This window comes from Aspergillus terreus, genomic scaffold (genome assembly GCF_000149615.1).
Source record: "Aspergillus terreus NIH2624 scaffold_11 genomic scaffold, whole genome shotgun sequence".
Lineage (NCBI taxonomy): Eukaryota > Fungi > Ascomycota > Eurotiomycetes > Eurotiales > Aspergillaceae > Aspergillus > Aspergillus terreus.
This window is the reverse complement of record NT_165934.1, coordinates 702,370-717,175: the sequence shown is the minus strand read 5'-3', so window position 1 is coordinate 717,175 and position 14,806 is coordinate 702,370. Positions and strand designations below refer to the sequence as shown.

At 49.8% G+C, this 14,806-nt stretch overlaps 6 protein-coding genes across 6 annotated transcripts; 3 read left to right on the top strand and 3 right to left on the bottom strand.

Moving 5' to 3' along the window:
* Positions 1 to 65: 65 nt before the first annotated feature.
* Positions 66 to 1,615, bottom strand: ATEG_07679 (uncharacterized protein; the record flags this gene model as incomplete). Its single annotated transcript, XM_001216300.1, has 3 exons — positions 66 to 924; positions 989 to 1,461; positions 1,532 to 1,615. The coding sequence occupies 3 exons, from the start codon at positions 1,613 to 1,615 to the stop codon at positions 66 to 68; spliced, it is 1,416 nt and encodes a 471-aa protein (XP_001216300.1).
* Positions 1,616 to 2,248: 633 nt separating this feature from the next.
* Positions 2,249 to 4,163, top strand: ATEG_07678 (MFS transporter; the record flags this gene model as incomplete). Its single annotated transcript, XM_001216299.1, has 5 exons — positions 2,249 to 2,406; positions 2,534 to 3,315; positions 3,416 to 3,504; positions 3,554 to 3,715; positions 3,816 to 4,163. The coding sequence occupies 5 exons, from the start codon at positions 2,249 to 2,251 to the stop codon at positions 4,161 to 4,163; spliced, it is 1,539 nt and encodes a 512-aa protein (XP_001216299.1).
* A 1,158-nt stretch (positions 4,164 to 5,321) lies between these two features.
* Positions 5,322 to 6,810, top strand: ATEG_07677 (uncharacterized protein; the record flags this gene model as incomplete). The annotated part of the gene is made up of 2 exons (XM_001216298.1): positions 5,322 to 6,187; positions 6,249 to 6,810. 2 exons carry the CDS (start codon positions 5,322 to 5,324, stop codon positions 6,808 to 6,810), a joined length of 1,428 nt encoding a protein of 475 aa, XP_001216298.1.
* A 1,330-nt stretch (positions 6,811 to 8,140) lies between these two features.
* On the bottom strand, positions 8,141 to 10,450 carry ATEG_07676 (putative pentafunctional AROM polypeptide; the record flags this gene model as incomplete). The annotated part of the gene is made up of 2 exons (XM_001216297.1): positions 8,141 to 8,332; positions 8,363 to 10,450. The coding sequence occupies 2 exons, from the start codon at positions 10,448 to 10,450 to the stop codon at positions 8,141 to 8,143; spliced, it is 2,280 nt and encodes a 759-aa protein (XP_001216297.1).
* Positions 10,451 to 11,029: 579 nt separating this feature from the next.
* On the top strand, positions 11,030 to 12,206 carry ATEG_07675 (fungal specific transcription factor domain-containing protein; the record flags this gene model as incomplete). Its single annotated transcript, XM_001216296.1, has 2 exons — positions 11,030 to 11,908; positions 12,138 to 12,206. The coding sequence occupies 2 exons, from the start codon at positions 11,030 to 11,032 to the stop codon at positions 12,204 to 12,206; spliced, it is 948 nt and encodes a 315-aa protein (XP_001216296.1).
* Positions 12,207 to 12,712: 506 nt separating this feature from the next.
* On the bottom strand, positions 12,713 to 14,753 carry ATEG_07674 (3-dehydroshikimate dehydratase; the record flags this gene model as incomplete). The annotated part of the gene is made up of 3 exons (XM_001216295.1): positions 12,713 to 13,638; positions 13,749 to 13,835; positions 14,027 to 14,753. The coding sequence occupies 3 exons, from the start codon at positions 14,751 to 14,753 to the stop codon at positions 12,713 to 12,715; spliced, it is 1,740 nt and encodes a 579-aa protein (XP_001216295.1).
* Between the last annotated feature and the right edge of the window lie 53 nt (positions 14,754 to 14,806).

Below are 14,806 nucleotides of genomic sequence, written 5' to 3'. Positions count from 1 at the left end.
GTGACGGAATGATGTAGAAGTGAAAATTGGATTAAAGGGATCTAGCATTCAGTAAACACACTTCCCTATGCTGAACACCTGACATAAAGATCCCACAGACCCGAGCTTCCAAACCAGTCTAAAAATATCTCATTTAGACCTTGTCGTAATAGTTCATCGCCCATATAATACTTCCTCGTTTTGGTCCATAAGTGGGTTCCAAATGTACTGCGAAGCGGCTTTCCCATGCGAATCGTCTCGATCGACTTCTGAAGATCTACCCAATAAGTACTCTGCGGCATCCATCGTCGATCTCGATCCACCAAGGAAGCAGTTTTCTCGAAATCTGTTAGACATTGAACGGTTTCCCATATCCTGGACACATCATAGTAAGCCGCTGTACCGTATTTTTCCAAGATTTGCTTCTGATACTGAGGTGAGACCATCTGTCGAGAGGTCCGTTGCAAGTACTCAACCTGCTGATCAATGAGGTCTTGTACCTCCTCCTGTTGGAATAAGCCCGGTTCATTCTCACTCTTAGTGAGATACTGGGTAATCTCGTCTCTCAGCTTCCGCAGGCGGTACTGAGTCCATTCTGGATATAGAGATTTGAGGTTGGCGTAGGGTCGAACATTAGTCAGGTAACTGGAGTCGTACACATTCGGCACATTTGATCGGTATGAGGTGATGGTAGAAATGCGTTCTTTGACTCCTTTGGCGCGAGCAGCCAAATGTTCGACCTCGCCTCCCTGGAGCATCACTGCATGGCCAATTTGAGGGCCCTCAATCTGTACGCAATTTAGCTTGGAACGATACGCCCACGATGGTAGAGCTGAAATGACCTTTTGTGCTTCGCCATCTCCCTTTCTTATGTATGTTTCTCCTCCGACCATCCCTTCAGTCTCACTCAACATCAACACACACACATATGGATAAGAGTCGTAGCTTTTGATAACTTAGTCCTGAAACCTCCCATAGTGTCGTTAAAACAGCGGGTGACCAGACTTACTGCCAGGGGATGATAGAGCTTTTGTCTTTCAAGGGGTCGTAAGTTCTTTCTTCCGGAGTCAAATCCAATTTCTCTACCGACGGCTCAACCTTGAGGTTACTGCACATCTCTGAAATAGTCGTCCCTTCGACTTGAATGTTTGTATGCCCGATTTCCGTCGGCATGATCACATCCAAAGGTACACCACATGCCTCAGAAACAATCTTCATTGTCTCAGAGTGTGTCCAAAAATCCCTGATAAATTGAGAGTGCTTCACGGTATCACGGAGAACTAGAGTCCCCGGAAATGGCGAGCTTGCATATTTGTTTATAAAATCCTGCTGGAACAGGGCTTTTCGGTAAGCTCTGACACCTTTCGGTGACAACATTGGGAAAGGTGTCGTTCCAGCAATGGGGGATGCTGTCGCGCTTTGTTTTAAGGCCAAATCTTGCATCGTAAACTTTTTTACAGGAGGGACATAATTGAGATGCACCTATCCGATTGCGACTTGAGCTTGAATGTCCCGACATAAACCTTTATATATTTTAATTGGATGCACATACTTTAGGATCGAATATCTCGTCCTTGGTGGGATCTTGGACAGGATTGCCAGTCGAGGACCCCAACAGACTCAAGGGATTCTCCATGGCTGTGATACGTTGGCGAGGTATTGTTCAATCTGCTCACAGCGTCTCAAATCTGCTTCCCCAGAGAGGAGTTTTGCGAACTAGAGTCCGTATGAGGGAATAAAAGTCATAGGAGATTCGCGCGCTGGAACAAGCTATAAGATAAAGAATTTCTGCAGGGCTAAGTTCAGCCTACGTTCATACAACCGCTATTCCTACCCGGGAAATTATGTCCTGAGATATCACCACGGATCTGGTTTCCGCTTTCCGCTATCTACGGGTACCGTAACTCGTGGCTTTGATGTACGCTATCGCTTTGCGTATTGCCTTTCAAGGAAATCATATTCATCTGCACTGTAGTCCCTCGGAACATTTTCAATTAGGGACGGGTGCCCCGAAGCTCATGCTAAGACACAGGCAGATCGTCGTATCTGCCGAAGTGTATGAAATGCTAATCTCTTATCTATACTGTCACTTGACAAGAGCAACGCCCGGCACTCGTCAATTGATCCGATCATAGATGGTTAGATAGGGACATAGAGTCAAGGAGAGAGACATGCCTATTACCGCGTTCAATAGTTCTCACTGTGTTAATAGCAATTTCATGCCCACAATATTCCAAACCTCTTCAAGGACGAGGATTCTCAATTTATTATGGCGGTTAATCGTTCAACTTCCGACGGAGATCTCGGACTCGCAACATCTTCAGCCATGGGGCAGCTCACCTTGAGTGAGTACACAAAGAATGATATTCTGAATCAAGAGAAAGATGAACACCTCGCGACAAAATGGGAAATTTGGGCTTATTACAGGTGAGTTGCCTACCTCCCCTTTGGAGGTCTTCATTGATCGTTCCAATATTGCAGCTATTACATTGGGAACAACGGGTTGTCTCTGTTCAGTAGGTTTGATATTTTGAACTTTATAGATGTTAACTAGTTTCTTCTATTTACTGACGGACATAGACTTTGCTCCCACCGCGTTCCAGAATCTTCTCTACCAAGCGGCAGGAGATGCAGATGGACTTGTTTTTGCGGGGAAACGCCGTTCAGTCGATAGCATCGTTCTTCTATGTAACGGGATATCTTTTTCCATTCAAATTCTGGTATTCCTAGTGATAGGAAGCTTCGCAGACCTTGGGAACTGGCGCCCAAACATCCTGATCGTTTTCTCAGTCATCGCCTACGCCGTAGGCTTCGCTTGGCTAGGCGTTCACACAGAAGACAAATGGCGGACAGGTGTTGGGCTCTATATTGTTGGGCTTATTACCTATCAAACCACACTCACCTTCTGGACCGCTGCATTTCCATCACTTGCGCGTAACAGCGCCGAGATGAGAAAAAAAGCCGATGAACTTACCCATGGGGTCATCTCTCGTGAAGAATACGATTGCGCTGATACAATGATGAGAAGTCAGCTTGCGAACATTGCGTTCTACATTCAATCACTTGCGGAGATCCTCATCCTGGCTATCATTGTTGGCATTATGTTCGGAGTTGGTGTCAATGCAAGTGACGCAAGGAACAGCTGGGGCTTAAGTGTGCTCATAGCTTTTGCTAGTGGTGTCTGGCTGATTGTCTCGTTGCCGTGGTTCTTTCTTGAGAAGCGACGACCGGGTCAAGATCCTGGCTCTAGGAATATCATAATGGCAGGCTTGTCCCAGCTCTACTTCACAATGAGGCAGGTGTGGAAGCTGAAGCAGAGCTTGCTTTACCTGGTTGGTATGACACGTTCCTGTCTCTTCTATCATCTGCTACGACGATTAATGAGTGTCTCTTGTCTAAGGGTACTTCTTATTGGGTGACTCCTTGAATACAACAGTCACTGTCATTTCGACCCTCCAGAACAGTTTGGTGGCATACAACACATTACAGTTGACATATCTTTTGATTGTCGGGATTGCAGCTCAGGTAAGCCACGATTGAGCTCATGAAGTTACTTCCTAACATCTGTCGTTAGACTGTTGGAATTTACCTCTTCTGGAGCGTTCAACGACGATATAAGCTCGACACAAAGACAATGTTCAACGCCATCGCAGTCAGTATCACTCTGCTTGACGGTTGGGGCATGATAGGAATTTGGACTGACAAGTTTGGCTTTCATCATGTGTGGGAAGTATGGGTAAGTAATTCTCTTTACATAGCTTTCCTACTCTTCTGGCGCATAGAGACGGATTCACGCACTTCCCATTCCATGAAGTTCCACCAACACATATTTCTAGGTCTATCAGGCTTTCTATGGCCTGTTTATATGCCCGTGGTATAGTTACTCGCAGATTATGATCTCAGAGGTTACACCTCGGGGATACGAATACCTTTTCTTCAGTTTATTCAGTATTGTTGGAAAGACATCCTCGTTTATTGGGCCTCTTGTGTCTAGTGCTATTATTGATGCTACGCCCACCGGCAACTCTTCTTCACCATTCTATTTTCTATTTGCGCTGAGCATTTTGGGCTTCGGAATCCTGGTTGTTGGGGTGGACCTCAAGAAGAGTCGCCAGGAGCAAGATCAGTTCCTCAAGAGAAATAGCCGGAGCGAAGTGGAAGGACACGCCTACGTGCGTGAGTAGTGGCACCAAGGAAAACTGTCGTGCGATAGCATATTAAAGACCAGTTTAACAGGGTTCTGGGTTTGACCAATGAAGCACTGAGAGCTTTTCTTTGAAATCTATAGCTGCAAGACCAACAATATGCCCCATCGTCATTCGATCTTGCCCAAAAAAATTGTATCCTGTTTGAGATCTGGTCTTCGTCGGGCGGTAGAACCATTTCCTATCAGCATGTTCCCATTTCTAACCCATATTGTATATTCTAATCCGGATCGGCGAAACATGAGCTACATCTCCAAGGCCCTCGGAGGACGTGGTCTACTTAACGTTCTTGAAACTAGGCCTCACCCATGGGTAGAACGTAGAATTGACTTGTGAATCAAACGGTGGAGGGATGCGCTTCTTGAATCTTGGACTCCGCTATTCGATAGGGAGACACTGTTTGAAGAATTGATGGATTGCCCCCCGATTAGTCCTCTTCGCATTTAAGTCACAAAATCGGGATCGGGCATGTCAAGAACGGGAAAGAAGGCACTAGGAACATCTATCTACTCGCGGGGTTCAGCCCAGGAGTAGAAACCCTCCCTACGGTGGGCTTCGTGGTGCTCAGTTCCAACAAGGTGACTCTTAATGGACAATTACATATAACTATCTCGACAGAATAAGGAATTAACGAAATCTTCACTTTTAAAGGTTACTTATCTATCTGAAGATCGGGGCTAGCGCGATAACAGCCCGGAAAACACTCTAAATGTTTATTGGCAATAGAACCAAGTTGTCCTAAGATCAGTGCGAGTCCCACACTCAGGTCCAACTTGCCCGGGTTCTCGCGGCGTTTCACATAACCCATTCTAGCTTGGTGCGATCTCCATGATGCCAATGCTCGGGTGGGATAGTTCAAGGTGTGGGCCAAGTTTGGCACATTTACTGGCCAAATGGACACTCCTTCATCTATTATGCTTTCCCACCCACTTTGTAGTGACTTTGTAACAACCCTGCAATTTCCAACCAGGGCATATGGTGGACAGATGTCTCTGTTCCAGACTGGGGTCATCGGATACTCAGCTCTTTCGGCCTGGCTATTTAGTAACCGTCAGGTCCTGCTTCTGTTTGTTGTGCAAGCTGCCATGATTCTCTCAATCGTTGATCAGTCCTTTCTCACTTATTCGCTCTTTAATCATGCGCGTGCCTCTGATATGCTCCGTTTTAGCCTTCAGCTTGCATGCCTATTCCTGGACCCATCCGGGCCTGCTGGTCACAGACTCGGACATCGCCCGCATCCAAGCCAAACTCGCTGTGGAAAGAGAGCCCTGGGTAAGCTCCTGGGCATACTTCGAATCCCTCTCTTTCTCCAGCAGCTCCTACTCGCCGAACGCCGTATCTGACATTGATCGTCCCACAAACGGCGACGTTCTCTGGCACGATGCTGCAGCTGCCTTCAACTTGGCTCTGCGCTGGCGCGTGACTCGGGAAGAAAAATATGCAAAGGCCGCCTCTGCCATTCTAACAGCCTGGGGCCACACCCTGACTACATTCTCGGGTGGGGATGACCGTTACCTTTCCGCGGGCCTGCAGGGTTACGAGCTGGCGAATGCAGCTGAGTTGCTACGCGATTACGCGCCCTTCGTCCAGGATGGCTGGGATGCCTTCGCCAACATGGCCGTTAACGTCATCCTTCCGTTGAATCTAAGATTCCTCAACCATGAAGAGCCGTCTGAGCATAACGTGCTTCATTTCTTCGCCAACTGGGAACTCGCGCAGCTCGCGTCCATCCAAGCGATTAGTGTCCTGACGGAGAATCAGACGGCATGGGACTATGCGATTGATTACTTCAAGAGTGGGGATGGAAATGGTGCGATCCGTAATGCCATTAGCAATCTCGTTGAGGAACCAGAGACGGGAACGCTGCTGGGCCAGGGTCAGGAATCAGGTCGCGATCAGGGACACTCTGCGCTGGATCAGCAGCTCCTCGCGGCCATTGGGCAGCAGGCGTGGAATCAGGGGGAAGACCTGTTCGCGTTTAATGATAGTTTGATACTTCGCGGGTATGCAGCTCTTACGTCCGCGCCGTGAACCGCAAACTGACCGTATATTTATTTCATCTAGCGCGGAGTATTTTGCTAGATACAATCTTGGACACGACGTCCCTTTCGAAGCCTACACCAACGGCATAGTGAGCTATACCGATATCAGCGCTGCCAGCCGCGGTGCAACCCGCCCGACCTGGGAACTTCTGTACGCGCACTACGTACATATCAAGGGGCTCGAAGCTCCGTGGACTAAGGCATACCTCAACTACACTCTGGAGGGCTTCGGCGGCTATGAGAAAGGCATAGGGTATGGGGAAGGCTCGGGTCATTACGACGGTGTTGGTTGGGGAACGCTGCTCTACCGCTTGGAGCAGTCGGACCTGGAGGACTTGACGCAGGGCGTGACGATGACCAGTAGTACTATGCCTTCAACTTCGGCGGTTATACTGTCAGCCTCGGTTACCGCTATTCCGACAACAACATCATCAACTTCTCCAACTGCGAACAGCTCGACGGATAGCCTCGTTTCTACGACTACTGGCACCATCACTGAGGCAGAGAACACTAAACCAATCCTAGGACATGCCCATGACCACGGTCACCACCCCAGTCACGCCGGTGGTCATTGCAGAGCCTAGGCAGTTACAGCCCTCTGGTCATGCTCTTAACCTGTCGGCGTTGGAATAATCGAAAATTTGAAATGAATCCAACTACTACATTCAGGGCTCATCAATCGTACGGACATTTGTACCGTCATTGCCTTCATCTCAGTTCACTTTGTTTGTTCCTGATCTTACGATTATCCTATTCCTGTCCAGTGAACAATCATGCGAGGTGTCCATCAAGTGTAATAGGACGCATCTTGCGAAACAGATTCGTCGAATCATACTTGCACTTCAACTCCCTCGGTCGACCGATATTCTCGCGATATGTATTCTCAACAACGGAGCCACCAGCTAGATTCCATTAGCATAAACCACTTCCGTCAAAACTAAGGACAGGGAACTGACGCTCCACATAGACAATATAATGTGGCACTCCATCCGCCTCCGCAGCTTTTCCACTGTCCAACCTCACCTTATACCTCTCCCGCACCCCATTCGCCCACGCTCGATGCTCGCCATTCTCCTTATCTGCCCACCGCAACGTAACAGTCCCATTCTGCGTCATGCCACGACAGCAAACGCCGCTCATGTGGGTATCGTCGTAACGGTCCTGTAGAGAATCAACGACCGCATCTGCCATCCGAATGATGGTATCAATCAAGGCAAATTTGCTGCCGTTGACATCGCGCAGTACCTGATTGCCTCAGGCTGTTCAGGGTGCGCTCAGATCGTGCTCCGATCTACTCAGTGAGCAAAAAGCATCGAGGGGTGAGCATTAAAATGGAAAGAGGAGTACATCGACTGTCCTAGAAAATCAAGTACATATGTACAGGTACACTTTCGTTGCTACCTGGATGGCAGGCGAGACGAAAGTTGATCAAGCGTATAGAGCTTGATACATCGTTAGTTTAATCAGTGCCGTTGAAGACGTTATAAATGACTGGACGAATGCCCTACGCGGCCTCAACGCCAGCGAGGCTTCAGTCCAGGTCTTGGGGGGTCAAACCAAGGCGTCTCGTATTGCCGGCCAGGGCTTCCCTGCAATTATAACTTGGGACCGGAATAATAGTACTCTCTGACCCTAGCATCTTTTTCCGCCATGGTGTAGCGCAGGATGATCTGCCTGTATTGTAGAACACGTACAGAGCCCGCGGCAACCGGAAACAAAAATCCCGTAATGTATGTGGAAACTATATCTAATATTAGATTTCGTTTTAAGGCAAACTTTCTGTGCTATGTTAAACGCGCTCCGACATGAGGTACAAAGTCCGATTTTAGTAGAATCTGTTACTGTCTATTTCTTTGTAGCATACTTACTTGATTTTCTTACTGGATAAACAGCTTCATTATCAATATACATTAACTATGAGCTAAATTTAAGTTTCTGGATAGTGTCTCTCATTACATGGACAGGTGCCGGTCTTCGAGTAAACAGTTCATACTGTGCAATACCTTGCTCCAGCAGGAGGTCAAACCCATCAACGATGATCCAGCCCTTAGACCTGTACGCCTCCATCTGTGTCAGGAACGAGGTCCTCCGTGGGCCGTATGCTACCTGGATCACAACGTTAGAAACCCAACCCACCAGGTCGACCAGGAAAAACGTTACCTCTATATAGACACCCCCCGTCTTGCTGCGGAGCCATTGGACCGGTATGTGAACAGCGGGTGACTTATGGTCACTTTCCACATGCGGAATGCATGATATTACAATAGTCGGCGGGCGAAGGTGAGACGGCCAGCCAGTACTAGTTGACTGGAGTAGTGTAAAGGTCAGGCCGGGTCCAGGCTTAGACGCTGCCCACTGGGTAAAGTAATCGATCAGGGCTTGCGCGTTGCGAGCGGTCCGATTAAATATGCAGATGTTCCGAACACCGAGCTGATAGCAGGCATATACAGCTGCCCGTGCCATACCTCCAGCACCAATGATCAGAGCCGCTGTGCCATCACGGATACCGTTTGCGGGTGAGAGATGTTTATGCACGCAATTCTGAAGACCGACGTAGTCCGTGTTGTAACCCCTTCGTAGGCGTTGTGCAGGCTCCCCCGGTTGCTGACACATCTCGACCACCACCGTATTGACGGCATTGATGTTCCTGGCGTCCTCGCTGACTTCATCGAGGTATTTTAGTACCTCTGTCTTGTAGGGGAGTGATACAGCGACACCCCCATAGTCGTCACTGTCCAGAAGCCGATTAATGTCGGATAGGATTGAGGTTTTGGTTAAATCATAGATGTGAGGGAGCCCGCACGCAGCGTATGCATTGTTATGCATTTCCGGGGACAGGCTATAGGACAAGTCCTGGCCAATGATAGTATATCTCTTCTTCTGGTAGAGAAAGCAACTCGAGAGGGAGAGCTGCGCTTCCCGCAGCGTGACGCCGTTCGGTCTCATTGACTCTAGAACCACAGGAGCCAATACAGGGTTCAGGCAGGCTGACGCACGCCCGGCACCACCGACGTTATGAGCGATCACAGGTATCGGAGACACTCTGGTGAGGTTCTGCTGAAAGCTAACGCACCCCAGATTGTCCTCCAAGCATCGAGATTCTCCTGTTATTCGGATCGCGGAGCATCCGAGCGCATGCGCTCGATTGCACATCAGGGTAAACCTGTGATGGTCCTTGCTCCACTCCAGCGGCGTCGATTGATGGTACGTGGCTATGAGCTTTGTTCGGCCGATGTTACCGGCGAGTCGCATATAATCCGCATCATCGCAGACTAACGAGCAGGTCAAGGCGTCTGGTGCTAAGCGACTGATGCGCGCCAGGGCGTTGAGATAACTGGGAATATCTGAGTGCTCGGGGATTTGTACATCGACAATTAAGAACGCTCGCGAATGCCTTCGTATAAGGGATACACTTCTTGTTAGCACATCGGCAATAAGGCAATTCCCTATCTCCGCAGAATCGATAAGTAAAGCAATGGCGTCTGTCCCATTTTCTAGTTCATCGTAGTTCTGGGACGGCCGCTGCAGCCAAGCCAGTGGTACCTGGAGAGCATATGTAGGAGACGCCGAAAAGAGTTCAGTCGAGTAGGGCAACTGGTCCGGAAACCCAAAGATATGCTTCAGGAACCTGACAAAGGTTTTCTCCGTCTCCTTCAGCTTGAGATATAGAGGTCGGGAATTGTCCGTCCCAGGAACGAGATCCTCTGAAAGATTATAGTAGTCGAAATTGGAGCATGATTCAAGAATTCGGTGCCCGGTTCGCAAAATGCGGTCAAACATTTCGGGGCTTGTCGTCGCCATGCCTCGCCTCAAAGCCTTTTGGTCTCTTTGGATGTAGATTATTGGATGCCGTCGTGCGAATTCTTTGAATATGGTCTGCAAACCACTGCTACCAATCCATCCAGTCCCAACGATCACGCAGCCATGAGTGTTATTTGCCAACAAATCATCATAGACACGCCGTTCGGCTTCTAGATAGCGTGATGATCCGTTCGCTTTGATATAGGCTTGAGGACAGACATGGAACTCCTCCTCAAAGCAGGCAGCAAAATCAACAAATCGGCGTCGGAGGGCTACCGATGCCATGATTCCCAGGGTTTTCTTTCCAGCGCCGGGGAATCCAATCAGTAGTAGAGTAGCATTCGGGGGGTATTGTCCACCAGATGAGACTGTGCCATGGTCAAGAACCGCAGCGAGATTTGTGCGGGATTTCTCAGACAACATGATCGCCTCTGGTACAGGAAGTGTGTTTCGCGTATCAATCCCAAACAGAAGGCATTTGAACTGGAGGGCGAGGGCATCCAGAATGATGCCAGACGCTGCCGATATGGCGGCTAAGAGTCTACCCGATCACATGACCTCCACCACGACTGCAACCGGGCGACCAGAATACGAGTAGTTCCATTATTATCATTGTCTTCCGAATTGGACAAGACGATGCCTGACTTCCGTCCATCAAAGCGGCAGCGCATTAGTCGTGCCTGCGACCAGTGTCGGCGCCGTAAATCCAAATGCGATGGCGCACAGCCGATTTGCTCCATCTGCCGTGCAGCGGGACGCAGTTGTACATATAACCCGAGTGGCCGACGGCGCGGATTACAGTCTGGCTACGTCCGGGCGCTCCAAGCGATCCTCGGGATTGTACTCGAAAATGTTCCCAGCAGTGAGGCCACAGTGAAGACGATTGTCGGGGATGCGAGTCTTCAAGGTGACTTCCTGGGGAGCGAGTTAAGCGAACGGTACATAGCCGTTTGGAGAGGCTCCAAACTATCAAGGGAAACGCTGCAAATGCTTGACCCCAGCATGAAGAGAATATCAGAAGATGATGATGAGCTGGAGCGCGAGCCAGAACCTGAGCCGGAGCCAAAGGATACGCCTATTTCGACGGCCCTTGCTGGCATGACATCTAACGTCTGCTCCAACTGCCCGAACCACCCGCCACAGTCTCAGAGTCTCTCACTGAACAGACCCAGCGATATTACGGCTTGGTCACTACCGGAAAATGTAGTCCAGATAGTGGAGTACTATTTCTCTCACGTTCATTCATGGTTTCCTATACTGGAGCGTCGAGATATTCTCCGGTCAATGCACAACAACCCTATGGCCCCAGACGACCCAACTGCAGGGTGTCGCATCACACTCTGGACAGTGATTCTGTACGTCTTGGTTGCACGAGATGGGATGGATCCAGAACGGCATTCTTGGCGGGCGCAGATTCAATCCTTCCTTCAGCTGCGCATTCTCGAGGATTCAGACATACTCCAGCAGAGCCATGCCGAGGCCCTACTTATCCTCGCACTGTTAGACGTCGGAATTGGAGACCTGTCAAAGGCATGGGTTGGAGTTGGACAAGCAGAGAGACTACTGGCCATATTGCCGATCTCAGCGAGAGACGCTTGGTATAGCCGCACGCGTCATGGCTGCTGTTTCCTTGATACTATATTATCGGCTCTTACAGAGCAGACTCCTTGCCAGTTTGGGGCCACTCATGATGGGTATGGCAAGATTGACGAGGATGGGCTGGAGGAATGGGATGTGTGGGTTCCGTTTCGTTGGGATCATGAGCGAATGCCATACTCGTCAAAGAGAGGGCCTCTACGTGCCCTGAGTGCGTTCAAGTTGGACAGTGAACTCGCTCAGCATCTAGTACGGATGCTTCACCTTCAGCCTTCCCAGGACGATGTAGGTGGGCTGATGGCTGATTGGCAGGACTGGAAGCTGGCCCTCGCTAGTCGCTATCCTGTCGCCTCCAGCCATAACCCTGCACTGTTGACCCTACATTTGGCTTCGGAATTTGTGACTTCTCACCTCATCTGCAAGCTCCTTCCACCCAGCTCATCCGCGGTAGCCTCAGTGAGGGCAAGTGTGCGATCTACACTTCACCTGCTGAATCATTATATTGAAATCGCAGGTACAACAAGAACGTCCCCGCTATTACGCTGGTTTCTTCACCATGCAGAGTCGTCTTTCCGTTTGGTAGTCATAGCCAATGACAGCCCCCAACAAGACGAACTGTTGACACAACTGGCAGAGATGAAGTCGACACTTGACTGGACCGATACTGCAGGATGCAGCAGAAGGTACAAGCGACCTGTTCAATTACGTGATGGGCTCGTCCAGAATGTGGCAGGATCCGGTTCCGAATCCTCTACTTCCTGTTCCCAGGCGAATGCGAACCTCGGTGATCCGAATCAAGCGCATGCTTACACCTCACAACAAGCACATGAATCTGACGACATCAGCTGCTTTGACGCAGTGCTCGAAGAAATGGCAATGATGCATGCAGAGTATGTTATGCACTATTTCATCGTGATGGGGCTGCTTTTGACTAATCCTGAACCAGAACAGCGCCATCCTTTGCTCATAATTTAGGGTTCTGCGCTGGGGATATAGATTCTGAATTTCTGAATTCCCTTCGCTATCTGGACCGCGAGTGATACGGCATACGCACTTGATGACCTCCCTCTTGCTGGAGTAGAACTTGGTTCACAACAGCCCCAACTCCTGTTTTAACCCGTTCCATGCTTGGATACCTCTTTGTGCGTGTGTCTTTGGTGTGGTGGGGGATGGATCCGCCATTGTCCTGGAGAAAAGCTCCATTGAAACCCATCCTCTGTAACCAAGGCCCTCCAGAAAGGCTCTGGCTACTTGTACCACAGGAAGATATCCTCCCTTGTCCTCCTCGTACAAGAATAACCGTGCATTGCGACTCCAGCTCATCCGCGCTGGTTGGCCTTCGACGTGGTACGGATGGCCGTGGACCAAGGGCGACTCCATTCTTTCGGCATCCACCACCTGTACATAGAAGACCTTTCTGACATCTATCGTTTTTGTGAGGCTTTCGATGGACTTGCTCAAGTCCATGTCGGCATTTGGCGTCTTTCCAGAGGGGCTTGTGGGATCTGCCCAGACCCGGCCGGCGATGTTGAAGGTATCCAGGCAGCACCCAAAATTGGGTCGGTCAACGCGACGGACAATATCCCACATATCCTCCCAGGTGGAAATATAAGTGCCCCAAGCCAGGTTCTCATACGCAAAGCGGATGACTGGGGTCTCCTTCAGCCCCAGGTCGGCGATCTCGATCATATCGGCAACAATCAGATCGCGGTCCCCGGAGATGCCGTCGGACTGAAAGTTGGACGGGATTTGGATGATATCGGTGCCTAGGATCTTCACAATCTGGAACCAGACTTTCAATTTTTGCAGTTTCTGCTCATGTTGAGACCGATCGATCAATCCTTCGTAGAACATGAATGGCTGCATCCCAATCACTTCGAGCTTGTACCGATCGCATAGGGCCCGGATTTCATGGGCAGCTGCAAACAAGTTCTCATTATTGAGAGTGCCTTTTTCTTTGGCGAGATACTCGAGATCTTCGTAGAAGATCTCCACACCTTCAAAGCCGGCGTGGGCTGCTTGTGCGAGTTTTTCAGAGAGCGGATGGACCCATGCTCTTCCAAGAGACATCGAAGCTATTGCCGGCCTGCAGGAAGACATGGTGCTTTACAATTGTAGAACAAACGATGAAAAAAGGAAAGCTTAAGGTTGAATGACGAGTGGCTCCATTGACACTTATTTATATAATCGAATGAGCTCATGCAGCCTTCGGCTATATCCTCAGCCGTGTTTGCTAGAAGTTGATGGCCGGACTTTCCTCCGCTGCTTTGCGAAGCACAGCCCAGGCCTCCTCTGCATGGATCCTCTTGCTCTGCTCCTCTCCACACCACAGCCGGTATTGCTCGTGGATCTGATGCCCGATGATCTCAGTTCCTTCAACCGTTTTCCATCCCATGGCCTTACCGGCTCGCAGAATCCGTGTGTTTCTAGGCTTGAAGCACATGTCCAATAGAACACCTTTGTCCTCGGCAGCCTTGAGGAATTCGTTCAGGACTTGGTGGACTTGCACCTCTTCCGGTGCGATCGGCTCCGCATCAGGCACCGTACCTACGACGTAGTATGGTGCTGCTAAACCGCGCACTTGCTCCGTAGACTGTACGTGCACCAACTGAAGGTCTTGCTCGTAGTTCTGCTTGGTTTCTTCAAATAGCGCGGCCGTTTCATCTGCATCACGGTTCACGATGTAGATCGGACTGCAACCCAGCCTTTCGTGCAGGGTGAATATCGCCGCACGGCATGCGCCCCCCGCCCCAATCACGACGGCCGGTTTTCCCTTGCCTTCAGGACTCGCACTGAGAAGACACCCTTCGATTCCTCTCCAGTCGGTATTGGTGCCTCTCAGTTGTCCATCTGAAGACCGGTAGACGTTGTTGCAGGCAGCTAGCTTGGTTGCGTAGTCATCCAGCCCGTCCAGATGTTCCATGATGGTTCGCTTATAGGGCATCGTAACAACGCCTCCGGCAAAGGTTGGTTGGCGGAAAAGCTCGATTGCATCCTCAACGGATTGGCATTCTCGTGCTTGGAATTCCCAGTTGTACCCCAATGACTTGGCGATGTAATTGTGCATCGGCGGGGCGATCGAATGGGTGACGCCGACGCCGACGAGATAAGTATAGGCGCGTGAGTCCATGATCTTAACGGAGGCAGAAATTTGAATTATAATCACTGTTACTGGAAGTAATG